The sequence below is a fragment of the Haliaeetus albicilla genome, chromosome 24 (assembly GCF_947461875.1).
Source record: "Haliaeetus albicilla chromosome 24, bHalAlb1.1, whole genome shotgun sequence".
Classification (NCBI taxonomy): Eukaryota; Metazoa; Chordata; class Aves; order Accipitriformes; family Accipitridae; genus Haliaeetus; species Haliaeetus albicilla.
The window spans coordinates 22,522,959-22,543,937 of record NC_091506.1 but is presented as its reverse complement, the minus strand read 5'-3'; the positions used below and the strand labels follow the sequence as shown (position 1 = coordinate 22,543,937).

Genomic DNA, 20,979 nt, shown 5'->3' with positions numbered 1-20,979 from the left:
TCTCAAAGCCTGATGAAATGACAGGGTCCTACAGCTGTCAGCTATGCAACACAGGCCATGGAGGTTTTTCACTGATTTCTGCATCAAACCCAAAGCTAGGGCTAGTATGTCTTTTCAGGAGAAAACCAGATTTGATTTAAAGACTTGCAGTTATGAAAAATTTACTGTAATCCTAGTTAATTTATTCCATTATTTAAGTAAAGATGTTATATATATATCTTCTCCTAGGGCATCCTCGAGATTTGAAATCAAGGTTTACTGCCACAGGCAAGCAGACCATTCTGAAAACCATCTCTTAGTGCTCTATATTACATGTGTAACTGTAGCTGCCACATTTCAGTGCCTGAGTAAAGGTAACTTTTATTTTTTTGCAGAAATTCTGGGTTCTTAGACTAACACTGTAGGAATCAATAACTATGAAAACTTCAAAAGTCTTTTATTTAACTCTCATTTAGGAATCATTTCAAGCGTTGGTCTTTAAATCCAAAATACATTTAATTGATTTTTACAGATCTGTTTCAATCTAACCAATTTAAGTTAAGGCATGTAAGCATTAAAAAAAAGCATGAGTTTCAAAATAGCCAAAAGCACTTGCAAAAGCATTATACAGTAAAGGTCACCTGTACAGCAATTTAAAAATAAGGTTCTTGCTAAACTGTAGGAATGCAAGGTCCTGTGTAGTCAACATCTAGTCACTTATTTATTGCTTTCATATTTTAAAACCAGCCACTTTTTTTTTCAGTTTTTTGGGGGAGAGGAACAACAAATCATTGCCTGACTCAAGATTCATAAGGGCAGTACCACTTTTTTATGATTGAACTATAAACCACTGAACTGGGGTTTGTAATGGAAATGCTGGCAGACCTCTAACTATAGCAATACAAATGGCACTCCTGTAATTAAGAGGACCACGTATCTACCCATGATTCCAAAGCTGTGGAATCCACTGTGGGCCGCAGGAACAAACACTAACTCAAAAGGAAAAACCCAAAAGAAAAAAAAAAAGAAATTTGGCTTTCTCCCTCAGAAAAATGCACTAACATCATTTAAGGCAATAGAGTTCATTTTGCTCTGGAGTCCAGTATCAAGATTTCATGTGGTTTACCACATCCCAGCACAGACAAAGAGAAGAGGTGGTAGCAGGGGAAAAAGGTGCTGAATGCTGCATTTCAAACATCAGACAGAAAAAAACCCAGGTAGCGTAGAAGGCAGACAGATATTAATTATCCCAGTGCTTCTCTTTGTATCTATCACTGTGACAGGCCCAGGAATTCAGGGCTGATGAAGCTGTAGGTATTTGGGTTTTGAACAGTGTTTCCTTTATTCCTGCTCTTACTTTGATTGCCACAGTTCTCCCTTTATACATGAGGACTAGACCTGTGCCATCCTGCAGTCACCTCCCTAACACTAACTGGTTTCCAGTTGTGCATGCTATTGTTCTGTCAAGCAACAAGGCCTGAAATTTCTTACTGAAATTATAGAAAACTTGATCTGAGTCCTTTCCTCTTCCCAATCTGCTCTTTTATGTTAATTGCTGTCTTAACAGAACAGCCAGTCTCAAGACTTGTCATACATTTGGGTAAACATTATGTACCATACAACTGTGACAGTAACAGTGAAAACTTACCAGCTCCATGGGTTTCCTCTTAATCTATGTTATAGTTACTTGTTACAGAGAGACCTTGAAAGAAGAGCTAGCATGTATCAATGGATCCGCTTCAAATAGAGCTGATTCTAATAGGACTCATTGCATGTTTTCTTTGAAATGTATTGCTGAGGGGGAAAGGCCATTTTACAAAAATATAGCTTATTTTTCAAAGGTTTTCTTAAGTTCAGAAAAGTATAAATTCTACTGTGACAATTAAAAACTGAGGGAAAATAATCAGAAATGACCAAGAACAGAAATTACATTAAGAAATTTGGCAAGTTCGTATGTATGAGAGATGGAAATGGACTATGCTGTATGAACACTTGCACATACATATAATATACACAAAATCCATCTGAATATTTTTAAAAAATTAGAACAAACAGGACTTCTATTATAACATATATAACAATGCAATAAACTATCATTACTAATTGCAGAAAAAACAAAATACGGGTCAAGCATGCAATACAATTTTCCATAGTTATATATGAATATGATTGGATTGGCAATAAATATTAGTAGCAACTGGAAAAACTGTCATGGCTTTTTGTAGGAACCCATATAAAAAACAGTTGAGATACATTACTGATATTTGCTAATACGATATCATTAATCAAAATAACTTCACTGTGTATTAAAATGTTTTATCAGCTCCTAAAAATTACAAAGACGGATTGAGTCTAAAAACTTTAATTTCGGTGGTTTTAATTTCTTACACTGTTATTTTAAATAAATGTGAAGTCTCATTTCAACAGAACCTTAACAGAATAAGTTGCATGGCTCACTTCCATGACTAGGACTAGGACTAGTAGTAGGTACTACTTGAAGACATGTTCCCTAGAAAGCAAAAAGTAGATTACATTTTGTAGATAGAAGGCAGTAGTAAAAGGTCTTTCAAAGCAGAATCATTTTAAAATCTGGATAACAGAAGTTGATTCCTAAGTTTCAAACTGAGAAATATTTAGCATGGAAGTTGCGTTACTGAAATGACATGTTTTAACGGTTTCTGTCATATACCAATAGCGTGAATTAAATTTATATACTTAATGACCAGAAAAATCTAATGGCTGTTACCACAAGACACCTACAAACTGGGAGGTCGCTCATGTCGACACGAGTCTTTATGAGTGTAGCAGTAATACTTTAAAACCTCTCGGCAGACCGGGCACTTGTCTAAGTGTTAGAAGCCTAACCTTGGCTTGGTTAACTGCGCTGTGGAAGGGTTCAAGGACAGAGGAGAACAGGGATTAAATCTGTAATGGAAATACAACAGTATATATGGGTTTAAAATGTGACTGTAATATCCTGTCTGAAAAATCTTCATGGATTTTAATAACATGTCTATCTTTTCCCTATCCAAATAACTATATATTAGTATTTTTCATTCAAGAGCTCATTTGCATGCCACTTAACTCTTTACTGTCACTTTATTTTACATAACTACCATTTATTTTATTATTTTCAAGCCAGTCCAGCTGAAAATAATTCTTTTAATGGTGTTGAATGAATGTCACTAAAATTGATTCTGTAACAAGCCTAATATGTTTTTTTAGATGAACGCATTTGAAGCTAATTGGTGTAGTCCTCACAGGAGTGATTTTTTAAAATGAGTGGATGTGATTTTTCAGCCATATACTTGCAATGGGACTACAGCAGCTAACAAACCGGCTCAAACTTGAGCTTCACTGATAGAGCTTCTAAATGCCGTGACATCTGGACTCCACCATCTCCTTAGGTAAACTGGAGGCCAAGGTACAAGACTCATATGTTCAAACCACTTGCAGCAGCAACTTTAATACTCTTTAATTGTTTTAAATTACTGATAATAATACAGACAGCAACCCCTCAACATCTCTCACGTTTGCAGATTCGCCATTCATTTTTCAACGGATCTATTCATATTAGTCAGATAAGAGCAAAGACAGTACAGTAGGAACCCATGACACACATTATTTCTCCAATTTTCCATTTGCTCTTTTTGTTTCCCATACTACTGACAGGCAACTAGCAAAGTAATTATAGTTGCAATGAAAACTATTTAGATTTATGAATAGACAAAGAACTATCCCAAACAGGAAATATACTGATGGAGTTACTAAATCCAGGGAGAAATTTGACCCAATATTCTGAAGTTGCTGAATAAACGTGAATTAAGGCAAGTGTGCATTCACAGCAAATTATTTTGAAATATATCACTGAAGCATGTTTCTCATGGCATTAAGTCTCTCAGAATCAGGTCATGACACCTGTTGGGTTAGCTAGCATGAAAACACAAAGCTTTTTGAAACTGCTGGTGTTGGGACCAGGAAGCTATCAAATCATCCTCATTAGAGCTTAAAATGCTTTGGATTTTTACTCTTCTGTTGATTTAAGTTATTACATCAAATGTTCCTTTTCCATGTTGCTAGGATGACTTGCAAATTGGATTCAAACACAAATTCTGTTAAAAGATTCATTAGTTGCTGGTCAGAACTTATTTTAAATGCCTGAAATCTGCAAAATAATACTCTCCTGCTCTTCCGAAATGTTAAGATATTTTCAATATGTTGTTTTCATAAAAGATTTAGGGCTGCCCTATCTTCTGTTCTGATCCCACGTATTAATAATTACACTGAATGAACAGAGAAATGCATAAAATTCAATCAGTTTCAGAAAACACTGCAATTACTAGTCTTTGCTTTTGCTGGAAGATAAGAAAACTTTGCCAAATTAAACTGGTTAAAAAAGACACTGATCAAATGATATAGGTGCTCAGAAAGAGCTTTTTTACTGTAGAAAGAAGCATTCTAGCTTGATATACTTACACAATACCTACAGGCACTATTATCATCTTCTATAGTCTGAAGCGAAGGTTATTTAGTTAACCAATAGATGGCTATATAATTAACCAGCATAGTCTTAATCTGTGTTATTGTTTGTATTTTTCTATATGTAATGGAAATTATACCTATCCTTTCCTATTTCAGAAATATTCTGGAGTTTGTAAGTCTGGTTTACTAGAATGTCATCCTGCAATTTCTTCTCCGTAAGTCTATTAACTGAAAACAAATCCCTAAAATTTAAGCTTCATACACTAAGGTGCTCAAAAGTTTATAAGTTCTTCTGCAATTTAAATATTTTTGAACAATGCTTAGAGTTACATAATATAAGCTGTTTTATTTCTAAGAGATGTAATTTGAATTCTTGTAAATTTACTTTGAATCCTTCTAAGTAAGATATAATGTAAAATATAGTCAAAGCTGTACATAAAAATAAAAATAGGCAAAGATCATCTGCTAAAAAAAAAAAAAGAAATAAAAAAAAGGAAAAAAAAGCCCTCCGCTGGCAACAATACAGAAAACACAGGTTTTTGAAGGTGGTATTCACCCTGGCTTTAATGTCCTTATGGTTGAGTTGACTAGAAAAGCCACAACAGGAAAAAAAAAGGGGGAGGGGGCGGGACGACTCACGACAAAAAATCCCCGATGTTGCATAAACATGACTTACCTCAAGTTCAGTGTTTAAATATTTATCTTTCCAATAATCCCCAAGCAAAGTTCATTTAACCACTCTAGTTCCACATAATTTATTTGTGGAATATGCATCAGGCTAAATCTAATTTTGCTCTGCTTACTGTGGAGAAAGGAAATTAAAAGTGAAATAATGAAGGTGGCCTTTTATTCATTTTTTTCTTTCCCAGAAACGGGCAGGAAGAGCCCTAAATCAATAAACAAGCAGAAGACAGACTTTCTCTGGTCCATTTGGTTTGAAGAAAACACAATCTCAAGATAAAGTCAGGGCTCTGCCGTGCAGAAGCTCTCCACCACCAGCAGGGGTAGCCCAATATATTCCTCTCTTCATTAAGAGAAGCAGAAACATCACGCTTAAACAGCTGGTATTCTCAACAAACACAAACAACAATTTGGACATGTCGAGCCAGATTTTCCGCTGCCTTGTACCTTGACAGAAAAAAATAGGTGTAAAATTCTAGCTGTATGGAGTAACGTTTTATACCCCCTTTACACAAGCAGCAAGCAAAGGAGAATCTGATATGCTTTGTATTACCTTTTTAGAAATAGGAGCATTGAAGAAATCTAAAAGCTCAAGTGGATAAGAAGAGTAGAGCTTTAATCTGATTAGTGTGCCAGATAACCAAAGAGAGGCAAATGCACCTTAATTGTGATTTCTTTGTTCAAAACAGAGGGTTAAAATGGCTTATAAACTAAGTAAGTGCAATATAGATTGGTGCCAGGGAAATGCTGGGCCACCTCAATTCCCACTGAAATTAATGGGAGCTGATGCAAAATTGGGTATTCTGGGCACCCCTTGTACACAGTGCCTTCAATTGCCATTAACACCACCTCATAAGACTGGATCTTAAGAAACCAATTCTCTTGGTACTCACTGAAATCATTATCTTAGTGTATAAAGTGACACTATCAAGTAAATCTGAACCAGGAAATCAAAAATACCTTTGTCCCACAACTGTTCTTCAATTAAATACGAATAATTATCTAAATCAACACAGAAGTGATCTGATGGTAGAAAAAATCTATTTTCAATACCTGTACAGCATGAAACAGAAATTGTCATTAACAAGAAAAACATTAAGCATAATGGCAGTGAATCAAAAGAGCAGTTCCCACAGATCTCTAGTAGAAATTCTGGAGAAGACAAAATCTTTGCACAGACAAATTATATTTTGATTCTGGCATGTCAGTGTTTCATTCGATTCCTATCATTCTACCAACTATTTAGCAAACTGCTGCCTCTAAAATCAAGTCACGTTTTGCCACCCAAATTGCTGTGACTATAAACTGTATGGTGTTTTTTTTTTTACTGTAGTATTTTGGAAGTGACAGCTATAAATACCCTCCCTTTTGAAGCAGGCTGTAGTAAATATGGCGGCACTGGAATTTAAAATCCATGAAAGCTCATCTGTTTTGTGAAATACTATTCTAATTTTGAATTTTCTACATGATTGTACAGTTTTTGTACAGGATGTGTACTGTGACTATGTCAGGTAAACGGAAAGTAGTTTTTAGGAAAAAGAAATGCAATGCCAAATGAGAACTAGGGAGAAAAGAACTCATCAAGAAGGCAACAGATAAACTATTACTGTGGAGAATCCTGCCTGCTATTATTCTAAAATAAGATTCATTTACCACAATGGAGAGATAATAAGATTGATACAGATAAAAAATTATACTCTCTAGACTGCCAGAAGCTAAGGTACAGGGCAGGCAGTCCAACCAAAATACACTGTGTAGATTCAAACTGCTTGACAGCTGGAAGGGACAGCAAGGTGTCTGTTGCATATCCCACTATAATTAAAAAGCCTTTGAAAAAGCTGTATGGACAATCCCTATGCAACACAGTTCAGCGCTCCTTGACATAACTCAAAGCATCAAACTCAAGCCTGCCAGAGAAATGCTCGTGACCAGTACCCAGGAATCTATGAATGGAATGCACAGTGCTGCCTCTTCTGAAAAATGAAATGCAGAGGGGAGACAGCAGTGCTAGGAGATAGCATAGCAGTACAGGTCAGACAAAGGTAGTGCTCTCGGTGGATTATCCTGCAGACCTGTGATGCTGCAAAAGGCTGACAGGTGAGAGGGGAGAGCAGATTCGGGGAGGAAGGGTGGGAAAGAAGCATGGAGCAGAGGGGACCTGGCAGTGCTGCCTTCCCCATGGCAGCTGTAAGGGTGATGCACCTTACTCATCATCTTTTGCCCCCGGTAACTCCCAGGGAAGAGATGAAATATCATAGTCAGTATGAGTTTGCTCTGGAGTTCAGGGGAAGCAGTAGTTCACTCCATAGGATTCTGCATGTATGGCATCCCACAGAAGGAGAACTAGTGTTTTTAATACTGGTCTCTGGGGGCTGTTAGAAGAGAAAGAAACAATTAATGACCAGAACGCTGCTGATAGATGCTAATGCTTTGTAGTAAAAATTAACAAGGATCATGACAACCCACAGTACAAAAAGCCCCTCCAGAATTAGAAGTCCTGTACAAAATTGGAATTCCCATTGAGAAGAGATGAACCTGATCATAAACTTGACTGTAGTCAGGTTTCCTGCCTTGTTTTGATACTGTACACATCAACAAATACAGTGGATTATCCCCAATCCTCTATATTTTCTTGCATTTTACTAGAAATCAGAAATTAGTTGTGGAACACTAGACTTAGTTAGCTAGACAGAAATGAGAAAGTGCCAAGTGTTTTTTCTACTGTGGCAATAATGAATTGAAGGAATCAGTGACTATCCCTTGATAAATGAACTTTTCTGTTTCTTATTAGCAAGCGTTAGCTGTATCAGGATATAACCAGGGAGTGGGCACTATTTCATCCTGCTACCCTTCACCCTTCACTAGTGTTATGACATAATTTGCAATGATATCATGGCTTACTTATCAAACTAAAGGAAAACTGACATCATAACATACAGCACAGTGAAAGAAGACCTGTACTGTTAGTCCATTTATACAAATAGTAAAAAGACTGTTTCTTTTGTTCAGTCTGCTTATATTTCTAAAACGTTGGCTATAATTTCTCTACTATTATTTCAGATATAAGATTATTTTGCTTAAAAGTTAGCCAAGGAATATTTCTATGTCTGTTGGGAATAATCTTTCTATTTTACAAGGTCAAGATCTAACTGTAATACAGAATGGGTCCTGAGCTTAGGGTTTCTTTTGAACTCTCTAAAAGTAATTTTCCTAATACAACGAAGAATACTAACAATATACAACACAAAGAAGGACAAGGCAGCTTCAGGCTAAAACTTAATGCTTGCTGATACTCTTCAGCAGTCACAGGTACTCAAACGCTGTACTGGTACTGGGAGAAGCTACAGGTAGTATTTGTCTTCTCTGACAAACAGACTAAAAATGCATTTTCTTGCATTTGTGAGAGCATGTTCCTGAGTATAGAGATCTCCAGACTTACTAAAATCCCTTTCAAATGCTATGATGTAAATATGTCTTTGTCTAAACTCTGACAGTAATTTGAAAAAAAACTTACTGTTTCAGAATGAAGATTTATCAGAAAACAGAAGATCTGGTGAGGTTTCAAAAATTGTTGGTCTTCTACATTTTAATGATAAGATTGTATCAATGTTGTCATGAAGAAATGAAAGATAGACCTACCAAAGAACTGCTCATTAGACTTGTGTGGGAAGCAGAACAGGCAGTTTCAAGTCCCGGCTTTGAATGAGTAAATCCATGTACCTAGGACTGACCGGTGTACATATCTGCCTTTCCCACTGTTGTTGTGACCAGTTGTTTCATGTTGGGGCTGAGAAACCTTCTAGCCACAAGTTTCACTAAAATCCATATTACGACTGAAAGGTCTTGTTGCATACAGCATGTTCCAAGCCTATCCTTTCCAATGCTGACTGGGTCTAGCGAGACCTACGGGGAATGTATTTCTTGAGTATGAACCTCTCTCATGGCCATTTGCTTCTCTGAGTGTAATCATGCTTTAAATATTCCACCTATGTACAGATGGCTTTGAAGGACTCCTAAAAATGCAATTGGATTATTTCAAGGGTAGCTGCAGGCAATATTATGCAAGATCATAATTAAAATGTGGTTTTATGGCACTTGCACAGTTATCATATGAGATTTAGTTTTAGCATTTTTACATTTCTACACATTCAGTTGAATGTATTTAATTCTCAACTATGTCTACAAGATAGATGTGAATTCATTTTTAAATTGTCACAAAATTATTTTTAAATTTTGTTAGGAGCATAATACTTTTAGTTTGATTGCACAATTAGTTTAATTGTACTAGATATAAAAGTCTTTAGAACATGAAGAGCACAGTAGTTTGATTCTGGACAATCTTAGGCAAAACGTGCCTTAGTTAACATCAAATAGGTAGACCTGCATGCTCGACATTAGAGAAGACAGAGTGCCCAGCATATTTCTTTATTATTTGAATTTTTACTGAAACAGTAAACGAATTGGTCTATTTAGATCATCTGTAGCAGCAGCCATGTGATGTCATCTGGAAACCAATCAATGGCTCTCAATTAATTCCTTCATCACTTTCCAGTCCTACTGCCCTAAGTGAGACTTGAAAATCAATAGTCCTAGAACTACTGCCCACAGAGGCCATTAAAATACCTGCTTGGTTTTTTTTTTTGGTTTTTTTTTGTGGCCTTCTTGTAGCTTGAACTTCCTGTGTAAGGTTTCAGCCTCATATCTTTTTTATCTTTTCACTCACATGAAAAGTTTCCTGAAAGAAGCGAGTTTCCTCCAGGTAAGAATGGAGATGTTAACAGGTCTAAATTATTTTCAGGTGTTAGTCCTGGACTTGGATCCAACCTTATGATTTGAAGCCAAAACTTCAGACTGGAAAAATAAAAATCAAAGTATGGCTGCTTGAACTAAATCAGGACATAGTGTACAACATTCCTGGCTCAGTTTTGAATGTGGATCTAAAATCTAAAAATTAAACCCAATTCTAATAATTCTGAATATTTGTGTATTTTTTTTTTAACAGATAGAGTGTGTTTTGGGGGGGGGGGGGGGAGGAGAATCAGAGCACTAATAGTTGTAAAACTGACCTCTTACCGTTCAAAAATAAAATAAATCTGCTGCTGTGAAACATGTACACATCTATATAAAGATAACAATCTACTTTGTGTACACCTAAATCTCAGCCCCAACTAAATACATTTTCATGAGTCTGGATTTGAAATGGTTCAAATTATGTTAATGAATTTTCAATTCCTAAGCTTGATTTGTGAAGTGACAAAACATGCAATCCTTTAAGCAGTTCTGTCCTGCATGTCAATCCATAGATGTATTTTATCACCCCCTATGAAACCTGATGTTGCTCCCTCGTGAAAAAACTTCTTTATAAAAGAGGTGTATACGTTACACATATCCAGATTGCTACAGCAACAAATCATCTGAAGTTGAAAAAGATTTCCGAACTCTTGTATTTATGTCTGTGTTCCATGTATAACGTGAGCCAGATAATACAGATATAGATGTGTGTTGATTAGGACTTACATTAATAAGGTATGCAGAGAAAGAGCTGTGCCTCCAACATACACCATTGGTATATTTTTCCTTGTTGTTTTAAATTAAATCAGTGATGAAATAATTTTAAAAAATGCCTTTTATTGCAGCTTTTATTTTTAATTCATTATTCCTTGTAACTACCAATTGTTTAAGGCTCACAAATAGAGCATTGAAAGATTTTCTTTTCATGAATGAAGTTCTGTCCAGCCTGCAAACAGGGACGTCATTTCAAGAAAATGCACAGAAGTGCAGGGGAAGATCAGGGACTGCAAATGAAAACAGAGCTTAAAAAAGGACAGCTTTGTTTACTTGACCAAAATAGAGAAGGTAGCAGAACTAGTTTTTACATTCAAACTGGAAGGAAATTTACTAGAAAAAGGTAAAATCTTTCTTCTGCTTAAGATCATAAAATCAGCTTCAGATACTTGTAAAAGATGTTTTTGTAAAGGCTTTTGATTATTAATAGTTCTACTGACTCATAAGAGCAACATAGCAATGCTTACTAAGGTAACCTCTCCTCTGGTACAATAACTTTCACCAATGATGTGCTTTTTCCTTAAAGGAAGGCGGAGTTAGTGTCAGGGCCATAAATAAGAGGGTCCTATGTCAGGGAAATTAGAAGTCCGTTAACATAAGCGTATACTCAGAGCGAGCATTAGAGGGCTTTCCTAAACCATCCAAGTCGGTTGAAATTGAACTGCATGCGGAAGAAATCAGATAGCTATTAGGAAGTTTAGATATAAAACCAACAGTAAGAAAGCATTTTCTCTTGGCTGACCGATTAGCTGTGCTTAAGGCAACATGACTCCTGTACTGAATACCTTGTTGTTTTCAGTGCTTCTGCTTCTGACCCACAGAATTCAGGAGCTGGTGGAGGCGTGCAGCTGTGCCCCCGCTCATCCGCAGCAGCTCATCTGCGACTCGGCTTTAGGTGAGTCAGAACAGCTACGTGCTTTTAACTCGGGCGGTGGGAAATCAAATGGAGCTACTCGGACTGCTGTGAATTTTTTTTTCGTACAGCTGGAGAGGACTATGTTTAACCAGGTGGCTTAGTCTCTCGAAGGATTGTAAACCAAAATGACTACAGAGATCCCTTTTAAAGAGAGGGCTATGGGGGGAAAAAAATGGTAGTAGCTGTTCTGCTTTTCTTGTTTTTCCAGAACATTTTGTGGTTACAAATTGTTGAAATTGCTGTATTATTTAGTGGCTTGCTTTTTTTTTTTTTTTAAATAGGAACAGTTTCTATATGAGGTCCTGACTTAGACTAAGCAGGGGAGAATACCTTAACTTTCAAACAGCTACTGTTAACAGTATCTGTAATAAAATATTCTATCTAAATATATCTGCTATGTGTAAACTATGCATAAAGATATTTTTTATAGCACTTTGGGGGAAAAAAAAGAAACACCACCCCCAAAATAAAAGTCCCTAGTGATAACATGTTGAAACACTTGATCTTTGTTCTGCTATACTACAATTTCTTCAATTGGATGTTGGGTTTTTCTGTCATTTTCAAAAAATACTTGAGCAGGAAACTGATAGGCCCTTTATATTCTGCAGATGAACTTCTGTATAAATATAACTTTCCAGTCTTTAGGATAATTGTATTTCATGATATTCAGTCAGCACTGCCGTTGTCAAACAACTTATAGAAAGAAACTAAAGATCACAAAATTAGACTGCATGGGGATAAGAAAATGTGACATTTTGCAGTCTTTTGATTTCATTAGCTCAAGCTAAGGCTGGTTAGCTTCCATCTAGTGTGAACAGTAAATGTAGAACATGAGTTTCCAAAGTGTCACAAAATTAGCATCTCTATGGGGCAGGCAATACCTTCTGCATACTGATTAATTGCTTTTATACCCTGACAGAAAATCTTTGTAGCCATGACAAACTCTAAGCTCTGTTTGTGGCCATCAGTTAAATTGTTTTTTAATCTGCTTATGTTAAGCAATCTTTTTCATTAAGTTACCCACACTAGGCATTACAAACTTGGGGTTGCTTAAGGTGTGAAAGAAAATAGCTGTGCTACCAGGAGTTTAATTACATATGTATACATTTAACTGTATTAGTCTGCTGCATTCCTATACATAAGAAAGTGACAGTTTTTGAACAGACTTCATGTAGAGATTTTCCTAAATAAACAATTTCACAGTATAGAGAAAGCTCAAAATACTCATTATGAGCCATCTTCCTTAGGGAAGCCATACTGGCCATTATTACAATATATATTAAGATTTATTCCATTCTTAGATACATTTCACAAATGGCAGCTTTATGCTACTTTTTATTTGTATTTAAATACTGAAGATTGTAAAATAAAACTACTTTATATTTGGACTTGATGCTCAAGCTCCCACTTCTATAAATATTCCTATTTAAGTAAACTGCACCTTTTGGCTAGGGAATGTTTCTATCAAGGATCCCTTTGTTTAATCTTTATCATTTAAAAACAGCATTTCTCTATATTCTAAAATGATAGGAGGATGTAGATATTCCTTCACATAAATATGTTATACGTACTTTTATATACACTTTTGCATATAAGTATACATAAAACCTGCTCTAAGCTTTTATGGATTAATTATTTCATTTGCTTTGGCCACAGTATCTTGCATAAGCAGAGCAAAATTACTTTGAAGGAGCTGGAGAAGACCAGTGGAGTTGTCTGCCCTGTCTAAGAGAAAACTCCACTAACCACTTTGGCAAAGCCAGCTCCTCCATCCCCGCTGCCAGAAGTCTGGGTTTTTGTCCAGGCTGTGGGCTGGGGCTCCCCTGGGGAAGGGGCAGCAGGAGGCTGGAGCCCGGGACGCAGCCCCATCCCCTGGGAATGAGGGCTGTGCCCACAGCTCTGCTTTGTTTTAGGCAAGGCAGGTTTGAAGCCACACCTGTGTCCTCAGGGCCACCTGGTTCTCAGGAGGGATTGTAAAACCCAGGCCATGCTAGCAAGTATCCCGTGCGGTAGCATACCTCAAACTTCTGTTAACATCACCATACTTAAAGATGGGTTTTTTTTCTAAGATTTAAGAAGATTAAAGATTAGATTGAAGATCTGTACTTCGATTTCAACATTTTCATACTTCCAAAATATTGATAAAAAAAGAAAGGGACAGCTCTTCAGCTAGCAAAGCCTATGGGAGTTGAATGCTAATATAGCAATTTGCTGAGACTATTCAATTTTTTTCAGTTATTTTTCAGTTCATCCATCTATGTACCCACAAACACATTCAAGTATTTCCTTGAAGGATAAAACCCTAGCACATCTTATTAAAAAAAAAGAAACCATGCCGTGCCTCTGAATTCCACAGTAAAATGAAAACTGAGACTAAGTCTCAGTCTTGCTCATAGAGCTACCAACCATTATATGTACTTCAGCTACTCCATTATTTCTCAACTTCACTATATATCTGTAACATCTTAAATTTCCTTTAGGATCACTTGTGATTTGGGTGGAGTGAAAATGGAGGCGGAGGGGGTTGAGTCAATAGACATCACTTGAGCCGCTAACTGAACATGTGAAACCACTGAGAAACCTTAACATTTATATGGGATACCCAAGAAAAAAAAACAAGCAGAGAAACTAATTAAGTCTGGGACAAGTTCTTTTCACTTTTACTTTTGTTCACATGATTAGTGCTGTGACACTTTGTCTTTTACTGTCAGGAGGCTTTTGTGGCTTTACTCTTTCTAAATACCCACAGCTACCACACAACCTGAGTAACTGATAGAAATAACAGGCTTTCTGACAGACCTAGAGTAAAAGGGAGCTTCTGGTCCTGCAAGGTGCTGCCTAAAACTAAAATAAGGAATGAGTGAAGAGCCCTGCAGGTGTTACATGGTTGTACACCGCAGGAAGAACAGTAACGATGGGGAGTAAATCCTGAGTGCCGTGCCAGTCCTGCCTTTTATCTGACCTTGTGTTTGTCCATCTCCCTGCTTAGCCTTAAGAGGGTGTGATTTTGTACAAATTTCAGCAGTTTTCATGAACTTCTCAGTAGTTTTAAATTTTGCTTCAAAGAGAGATAAATCTTCATTTGTATGGAGTGCCTAGCACCATATAAAATCACTTACAAAAGGGAGATACATTCCTCTTGTGTTCTTCTAAATGGTGCTGAGGCCCTCCTAAAATGTGCTGAATGCCTTCAAACCCCAACGAACACCTATACCTCTCAAGAGGACTTTCACTGGGAACGGAGATGGGAGGTTTATTAAATAGCATTTTCATGCACTACACTGCTAATTATCAGTGCTAACCCCTCCATCCCCCAGAGGAATCTGGGAGGCTTTCTCCTTACAGACATGAAATGTGATGAGGATGTGCTGTTTAGCATTTCAAACTTGGTAGTGAGGCATCACAGTTTCAAGCTGATACAAGAAATTTCCTCTGAAAATGGCTTTTTTGGAGAGAACCATGGATGCAATTGAGTTTATCAGATAGTGTCAAGATAACAGATTTCCCTTTTGCCACTGACTTCAGTCTTACTGGATTCTATTCTAAACCAATGTTCACATCAAATTAGACAATCTGTAGAGAGAAATGCTATATGTGGAGAGGACCGATTGATCCCTTTCTAAAGTTCAATTCATGCTGGTTTTTTCCCCCTTAGGCATAAGCAAGGTTATTTTTTGGACAGTAGGACAAATATGCAAGTACTTTGCATTTCTTAGCTACGTAACACCAGAACCCAACCTTTAAAGTTAGATGTATTCTTTCTGATTTAAACTTATTGGTTTTTTTCTTAAACATATATCGAAAATGATATTTTTACTGAATGCTGGGCACCATACTCCAACAGAAATGACTAACAGATCTTGAGTACAAATAAATACATAACGTAGCTGCAGAGAATAGTTCTATAGCTTTGGAGAAAAGTGGCACATTTCGAAATATGATGGAAGCTTTACAGCTGGAGCTTGGCAGCATTTTCAGCCTGTTAAAAACTCATAAGATCACTGAGATCAGGCATTGTAAAGATGTGCCAGATGATATATTAAATTTTAATCACATTTAAAAATAACAGTAAAAATTTTATTTAAATACACCAGAATTAAGTTTTCAAAGTCAGCTCCTCTGGGATAAAATTACAATATGTTATTTCTTTATTATTGAATTTCATATTAAAACTTTCATGGCTCAGTGTCCCACGATTTTGCCTCTTTGCAATATAATATCTAGTTTTGTACTGGAATGGATTAATTTGTACATTATTAGAGTGGGAAGTAACTTTGCCTGATCTGAAAAATCAGCATAGGAAAATGTATTAGAAATGTAGACAGTACTTATTCCAGCTTAGAGGAGAAAAGGTGAACAGCAAAATTAAAGTAGACTTTATATTTTATTCTTACTATATTACGTGATACGCACTCACCATATTCTTAATCTCATAGACTCTACTTGCTGTGCGCAGTGTGATTATGCAGATACCAATTATCCACATGTTTAGGTTGATGAGCACCTTCAGTGGGGGTTTTGACAAAATTAAGCAGCTATGTAATTACTCTTCATGTGTTTGGGAGTACAGTGTTCATACAAACAGTAATAACCATACCACGTAACGAAAGACCATTAAAGACAGAGATGCAACAGACCTTAGTGTTGTGTGAGGGTTTCAACAGAGTCCCATAAAAAGTCCCGAATCTTGAAGCGGTTGCTTGAGGGAACGGGCAAGACGGCCTGGCTGGAGAAGGCTGCTGCAGACCCTGGCAGGATCCTGGGTCTCAGGCCACGCTTTCGGACACCCCACTGACAGACACGGGGCCACACGGCTTACATCTTGGAGTGGCCTGCAGTCTTTTAGACTTCTCCTCCACAGCATGGAGAGATTATAGTACTTGGCATATGATCTGCATTTATATTCTTGTCCTGCCAAACGGAGGCAGGTCTTACGGCTTCATAGCAATGGCCTTCCTCTAGAGTGGAAATCAGTGACAATAACGCACAGGTATATTTCTAGAGTAACTTGTCACTGACTGGAAAGGATAATGCAGCTACAATTTCTCAGGGGTCCCACACAGAAATGAAAGCTGAGTTTCTATTCCAAGAATTGTGAATTCGATTATAGAAATAACGTACTTGACTTTTGCTGTTCTAGTTCCCTCTCAAACAACGGGAAAAGCACAGCACCTGAGCACGTTAATTGCAAGAATTATTATGAAAAAGAAGTTGCGAGACTGTATTAGTGCCATTGATAGAGCACGCTGCTAGAATAATATTTTCAGAACCCTAATTACATTAGTCAATGAATCATCTTAAAACCAGCTAGAAATTATACTAATCTCAAAAGTAATGTTATTCATGCTTGGTAGGTTTAATGCAGAGGTGCTGAAAATGAGGCAATTCTCATAGCCTCCCGTCCTCAGCAAGTGGCTGAGAGAAGCTGAACTCCAGTCCTATGCTCAACAGAGTCCCACAAGTGTTCAGAAAACAATGTCAGTATGTAGGAATCATTAACAGTCATACCCTTCCCAACATCCACTTTTTGTTATATGCCTAATATTAAGTTCATTAACAGAAATTGTTGAGAAATAGACATTTTACCCTTAACTCACATTTCAACAGACTCGTAAATGACATAAATACCAAAACCACCTTCCACCTATTTTGGCTGTACAATGTCCTACCAAAGTCAGTTATACAAAAGGTGATAGGTTTCTTTACTCCTGTAAGTATGAAAGAAATACATAGTAATTTTTCTTACTTGTCTCTTATGCATACCTTTATACACATTAATAGTATTTTCAAATAAAATTTTAAAAATCCTAAATGAAGTGAATCCTAGAACTTATTTAAAGTACCTACTGATGCACTTAGAGTGAAGCTCTTAACAAAGAAAAATATCTGCAACCCTGCTAAGGCCCATCACAGGTACAAATGCCTGCATATTGCACTTAAGTTTTAATTGCAGTACATACACATTTCTTGGCATCACAGCCTGAAACTTCTAAATGCTTTAAAAAATACAAAAGATGACTGCACTGACTGCAGAGATGCTGTGCTGTTAATCACTACTTGCAACAACACGTATTTGTATCTGCCTTTGCTGAATAGTCAATAAAGCACCTCAACATTCATGTTCAATGAATTGTTGGAGTGCTGCTATGGGAATAGCAGTTTGAGTCCTTCCATTTGCAGCTAACATTTAAAAAAATGTTAGTGAAACAGCTTCCTAGGATGAAGACCGTATTTCCTGTTTAGGAGTAGGAAGTATTATCTGAATAAGATCTACAAATAACCCTACATTTACTCGAGATTTTAAGATAGAAGCAAACATTTTGAGAACTTACTTCAAAATTCCATGTCTAGGTAGTTTCCTAACTTACATTTCAGTTCTGAATTCAACACTTGAATTGCATTGCCAATATCATGCAAGTCTAAGAAATAATTTCCAATCTTCTGTAAATTACTGTTCTTCAGAACCCTGCCATTTAAGCATGAGAATGGGGCTCAGTCTGGAAAAATGCAGTAACTGTCCTTTCCTTTGCTCGTTGCACTTTTTCATGGCAGTGTTCCCAACAACTTAGAAGTTGTAGCTGTAAAATGAGGTGGCATCATGAAACTGAACAACAGGACAGAATTTTAAGGAGCCAAATCCACTGAGCACAACACTCCTGTCAATTAGAACGTAGTTGACAACTGTAAAATAATTTAGCTTTAGTGAAACAAGCAGAGTTGGGTATTGTGTAGTAAAATGAAATCTCAGAAGAATTATGCTAGTTGCCTGCTTTAGAAGTAACTCAGTAACACCAACTCATTGCTGAATATGTTACAAATGCAGGATAAGAAAATTCAGGAACCGTGTTACTTTTATTTAAAAGCATGCATTATAATGCTAAGAAACTAAACGCCATGATTTAAAAAACAACATTCTACACACACTGTGTAGAAAACAAAATTCAAACTTAGAAACAAAAATCAAATAATATAAAACACAGAACATGAAAGACTGCCAAACTCTTAATCCTATTAATCTACCAACTTTAATCCCTAACTTTCTCATTAAAAAGTATCTCAATAATATGGAGTTTCTTCCGCATGGAGGAAGGGGCATGCAGCTATGAATGGAAATCTACAATAACATTATGTATGTTGTTCTACAGACTTTAGAGTATAAAGAGAGCGTTATTCTTCAGCTGAAATTAGGCAGATGTTGATTACTAGTCAAATGATGTGGTATTTGAGGCTTGTGAAGTAAAGAGAAATATTTCTGGTAACATGAGTAGCAGCTGTAAAAACAGTGCAGAAAAATAAAACTGACCTTAAACAACATTAGGAAATCATGCTATTTTTTAGGTAATATTTAAGTTAAAAGAATACCACACATCTGTTAAAAATACACTCACCTCTTCTATTTGAATGTTTATAAAAACTAGATTTTAAAACCTCACTCATAAATTGAATGTATTCTTCTAATTAAAAAAAATAAAATTGCATAATCTTCTGGTTTAACAAGGAAGCCAAACCTGATCAACCCTTGCCTTCAACAGAAGGAATTTTTGCATCCTGAGCCAAAAACACACAGAGATTCACAAAATCCTGACCTACCTGAGAGTCCTAACGAGCTTAAATATAGGCCTCCTACATTTTGAAAGCCTCAAATGGAAATGAATTTTGGATGCAGACTAGCACACTTTTGTGTTAATTAAACACAAAAGAGTAACCAAATTCTGCAAAGCATTTTCATTGAAAAATAATACAGTGCAAATTAATATGTCTGAAATGGTGATAAAATAATACTTGCTGTCTGGTTTATTGACTTCCGAAGTATTCATGGTTCTTTTCAAGTTGGTGAGTTTTTGGAATGCAGTAATTTTTTCTGAATAAAAATGCCATTAATAACAACGAATGATGAAATATCCTAAATTATCATATGGAAAAGGAAGGTGTTTCACTGCTGTCTTGTGTAACTAAAACATTTGCACAGTGGCTATATTAACTAGGTAGAGGGACCCATACTGATTAACATACTAAACCTTTTCAAATGTATTTGTGACCTTTCTCTTCAACATCCAATATGTAGGTCTAGCTCCTTTTTCTCCTTGTTTTCTCCTTTGCGTTGAGTTAGTAGAATTTAGGTCTGGCCTAATGCTTACTTTAAATTAATCTTCCCCTTCAAGAACTTCCATGGAGTTCTTTTAGCCCAAGTGATAAAACTTCACGGTAAGGATTTGATTTTTCAGTTACAGATATGGTTGTTATCTCACCATGCTTACCTTCTCATGCAACTGGAAGCACCACCAAGACTAGGCAATGCTCTTCCATATATTGCTTTCCACAGAATAAAGGAAAAAAGCCTGCTATTGTTACAATTATGTTCTTCAACAAGCTCTGTGGTTACAGATCCCAAACACTTGTGCCTAAATAGTCCAGTAAGTTCCACTATTTTTGTTTCTTGTAATTTCAGAAATTGTGCTTCAGTTAATTACTGTGCTGCTGATTTAGTTATTTTACAGTTGGCTATAAGCATTTATTGATGGAACATCAGAAAACTAAAATACAAAGCAGGAAAAATAAAATTGCCTTTACATACTAACTAGCAGAAACATCTTTTGAACTAAAGATTCCTTGACTTTGGGTCTAGGAGTTGTGGAGGAAGAGTGATTATTAACAATGTAGACTTACAGATAAGAAATCCATCCTACAAACACAGAGAAAAAGATTTTTTCAGATTCACTCAATGTTGGGCCAGCTTTGCTGCTGCTGCTTTCTGTTTATATCTAGAACTGAACTAGTACAACAGCTTCAAACACCTGAGTTGGGTTACAGTTTGGAAATGAAACTACTGTCTGCTGATCTGTCTTGTTGAAAGATAAATTGATAGATGAGATGTTTGCTAAACGCATTTGTTCTTTTTCAGCTGTTTAAAGATCATTCAATATCATCTTGCTTGACTCTCAGAAAAGAAAGTATAGGGGTTTAATGTCAGGTTTCCACTCCCAAAAGAATAAGGATGATCTAGCATCGCAGCAGGTATCCTGAAGTAATCATCTATCTCCCTACTGGAGTCTGAAACAATTAAAACCTTGCATAATAATTCAGAAATCAACACTGCAAAAGAATGGTTGCAGTCTCCTTTGTGTTGCAAGCATCAAAAGCAAAAACTGTGTGGAACACCTGTACTGTATGGCTGTGACATCAGACATCAGAAAGATTAGCCAGATTTATTCTCAAAGCAGTGTATTGTCATAGCTATCTCATCACCAAGCTGCTATTACCGTCTATAATTTGGCAGCACTCCTGTGGCAATCTAGGAGTCATCTTTGATCTTCCACAAACACTGCACGAACCATTTTGACAAAATGCATCAGTTC

General features: G+C 36.5%; 2 protein-coding genes across 2 annotated transcripts in view; one reads left to right on the top strand and one right to left on the bottom strand.

Annotated features, from left to right (window-relative positions):
- The window catches only part of SYN2 (synapsin II), a 192,623-nt gene that overhangs the window by 50,705 nt on the left and 120,939 nt on the right, over positions 1–20,979 (bottom strand). The window lies entirely within an intron of this gene.
- The window catches only part of TIMP4 (TIMP metallopeptidase inhibitor 4), a 30,358-nt gene continuing 20,626 nt past the window's right edge, over positions 11,248–20,979 (top strand). The window contains exon 1 of the mRNA XM_009930933.2: positions 11,248–11,602. Coding sequence (XP_009929235.1) covers positions 11,473–11,602 — 130 coding nt within the window. The 5' untranslated portion in view covers positions 11,248–11,472. The remainder of the gene's footprint in view (positions 11,603–20,979) is intronic.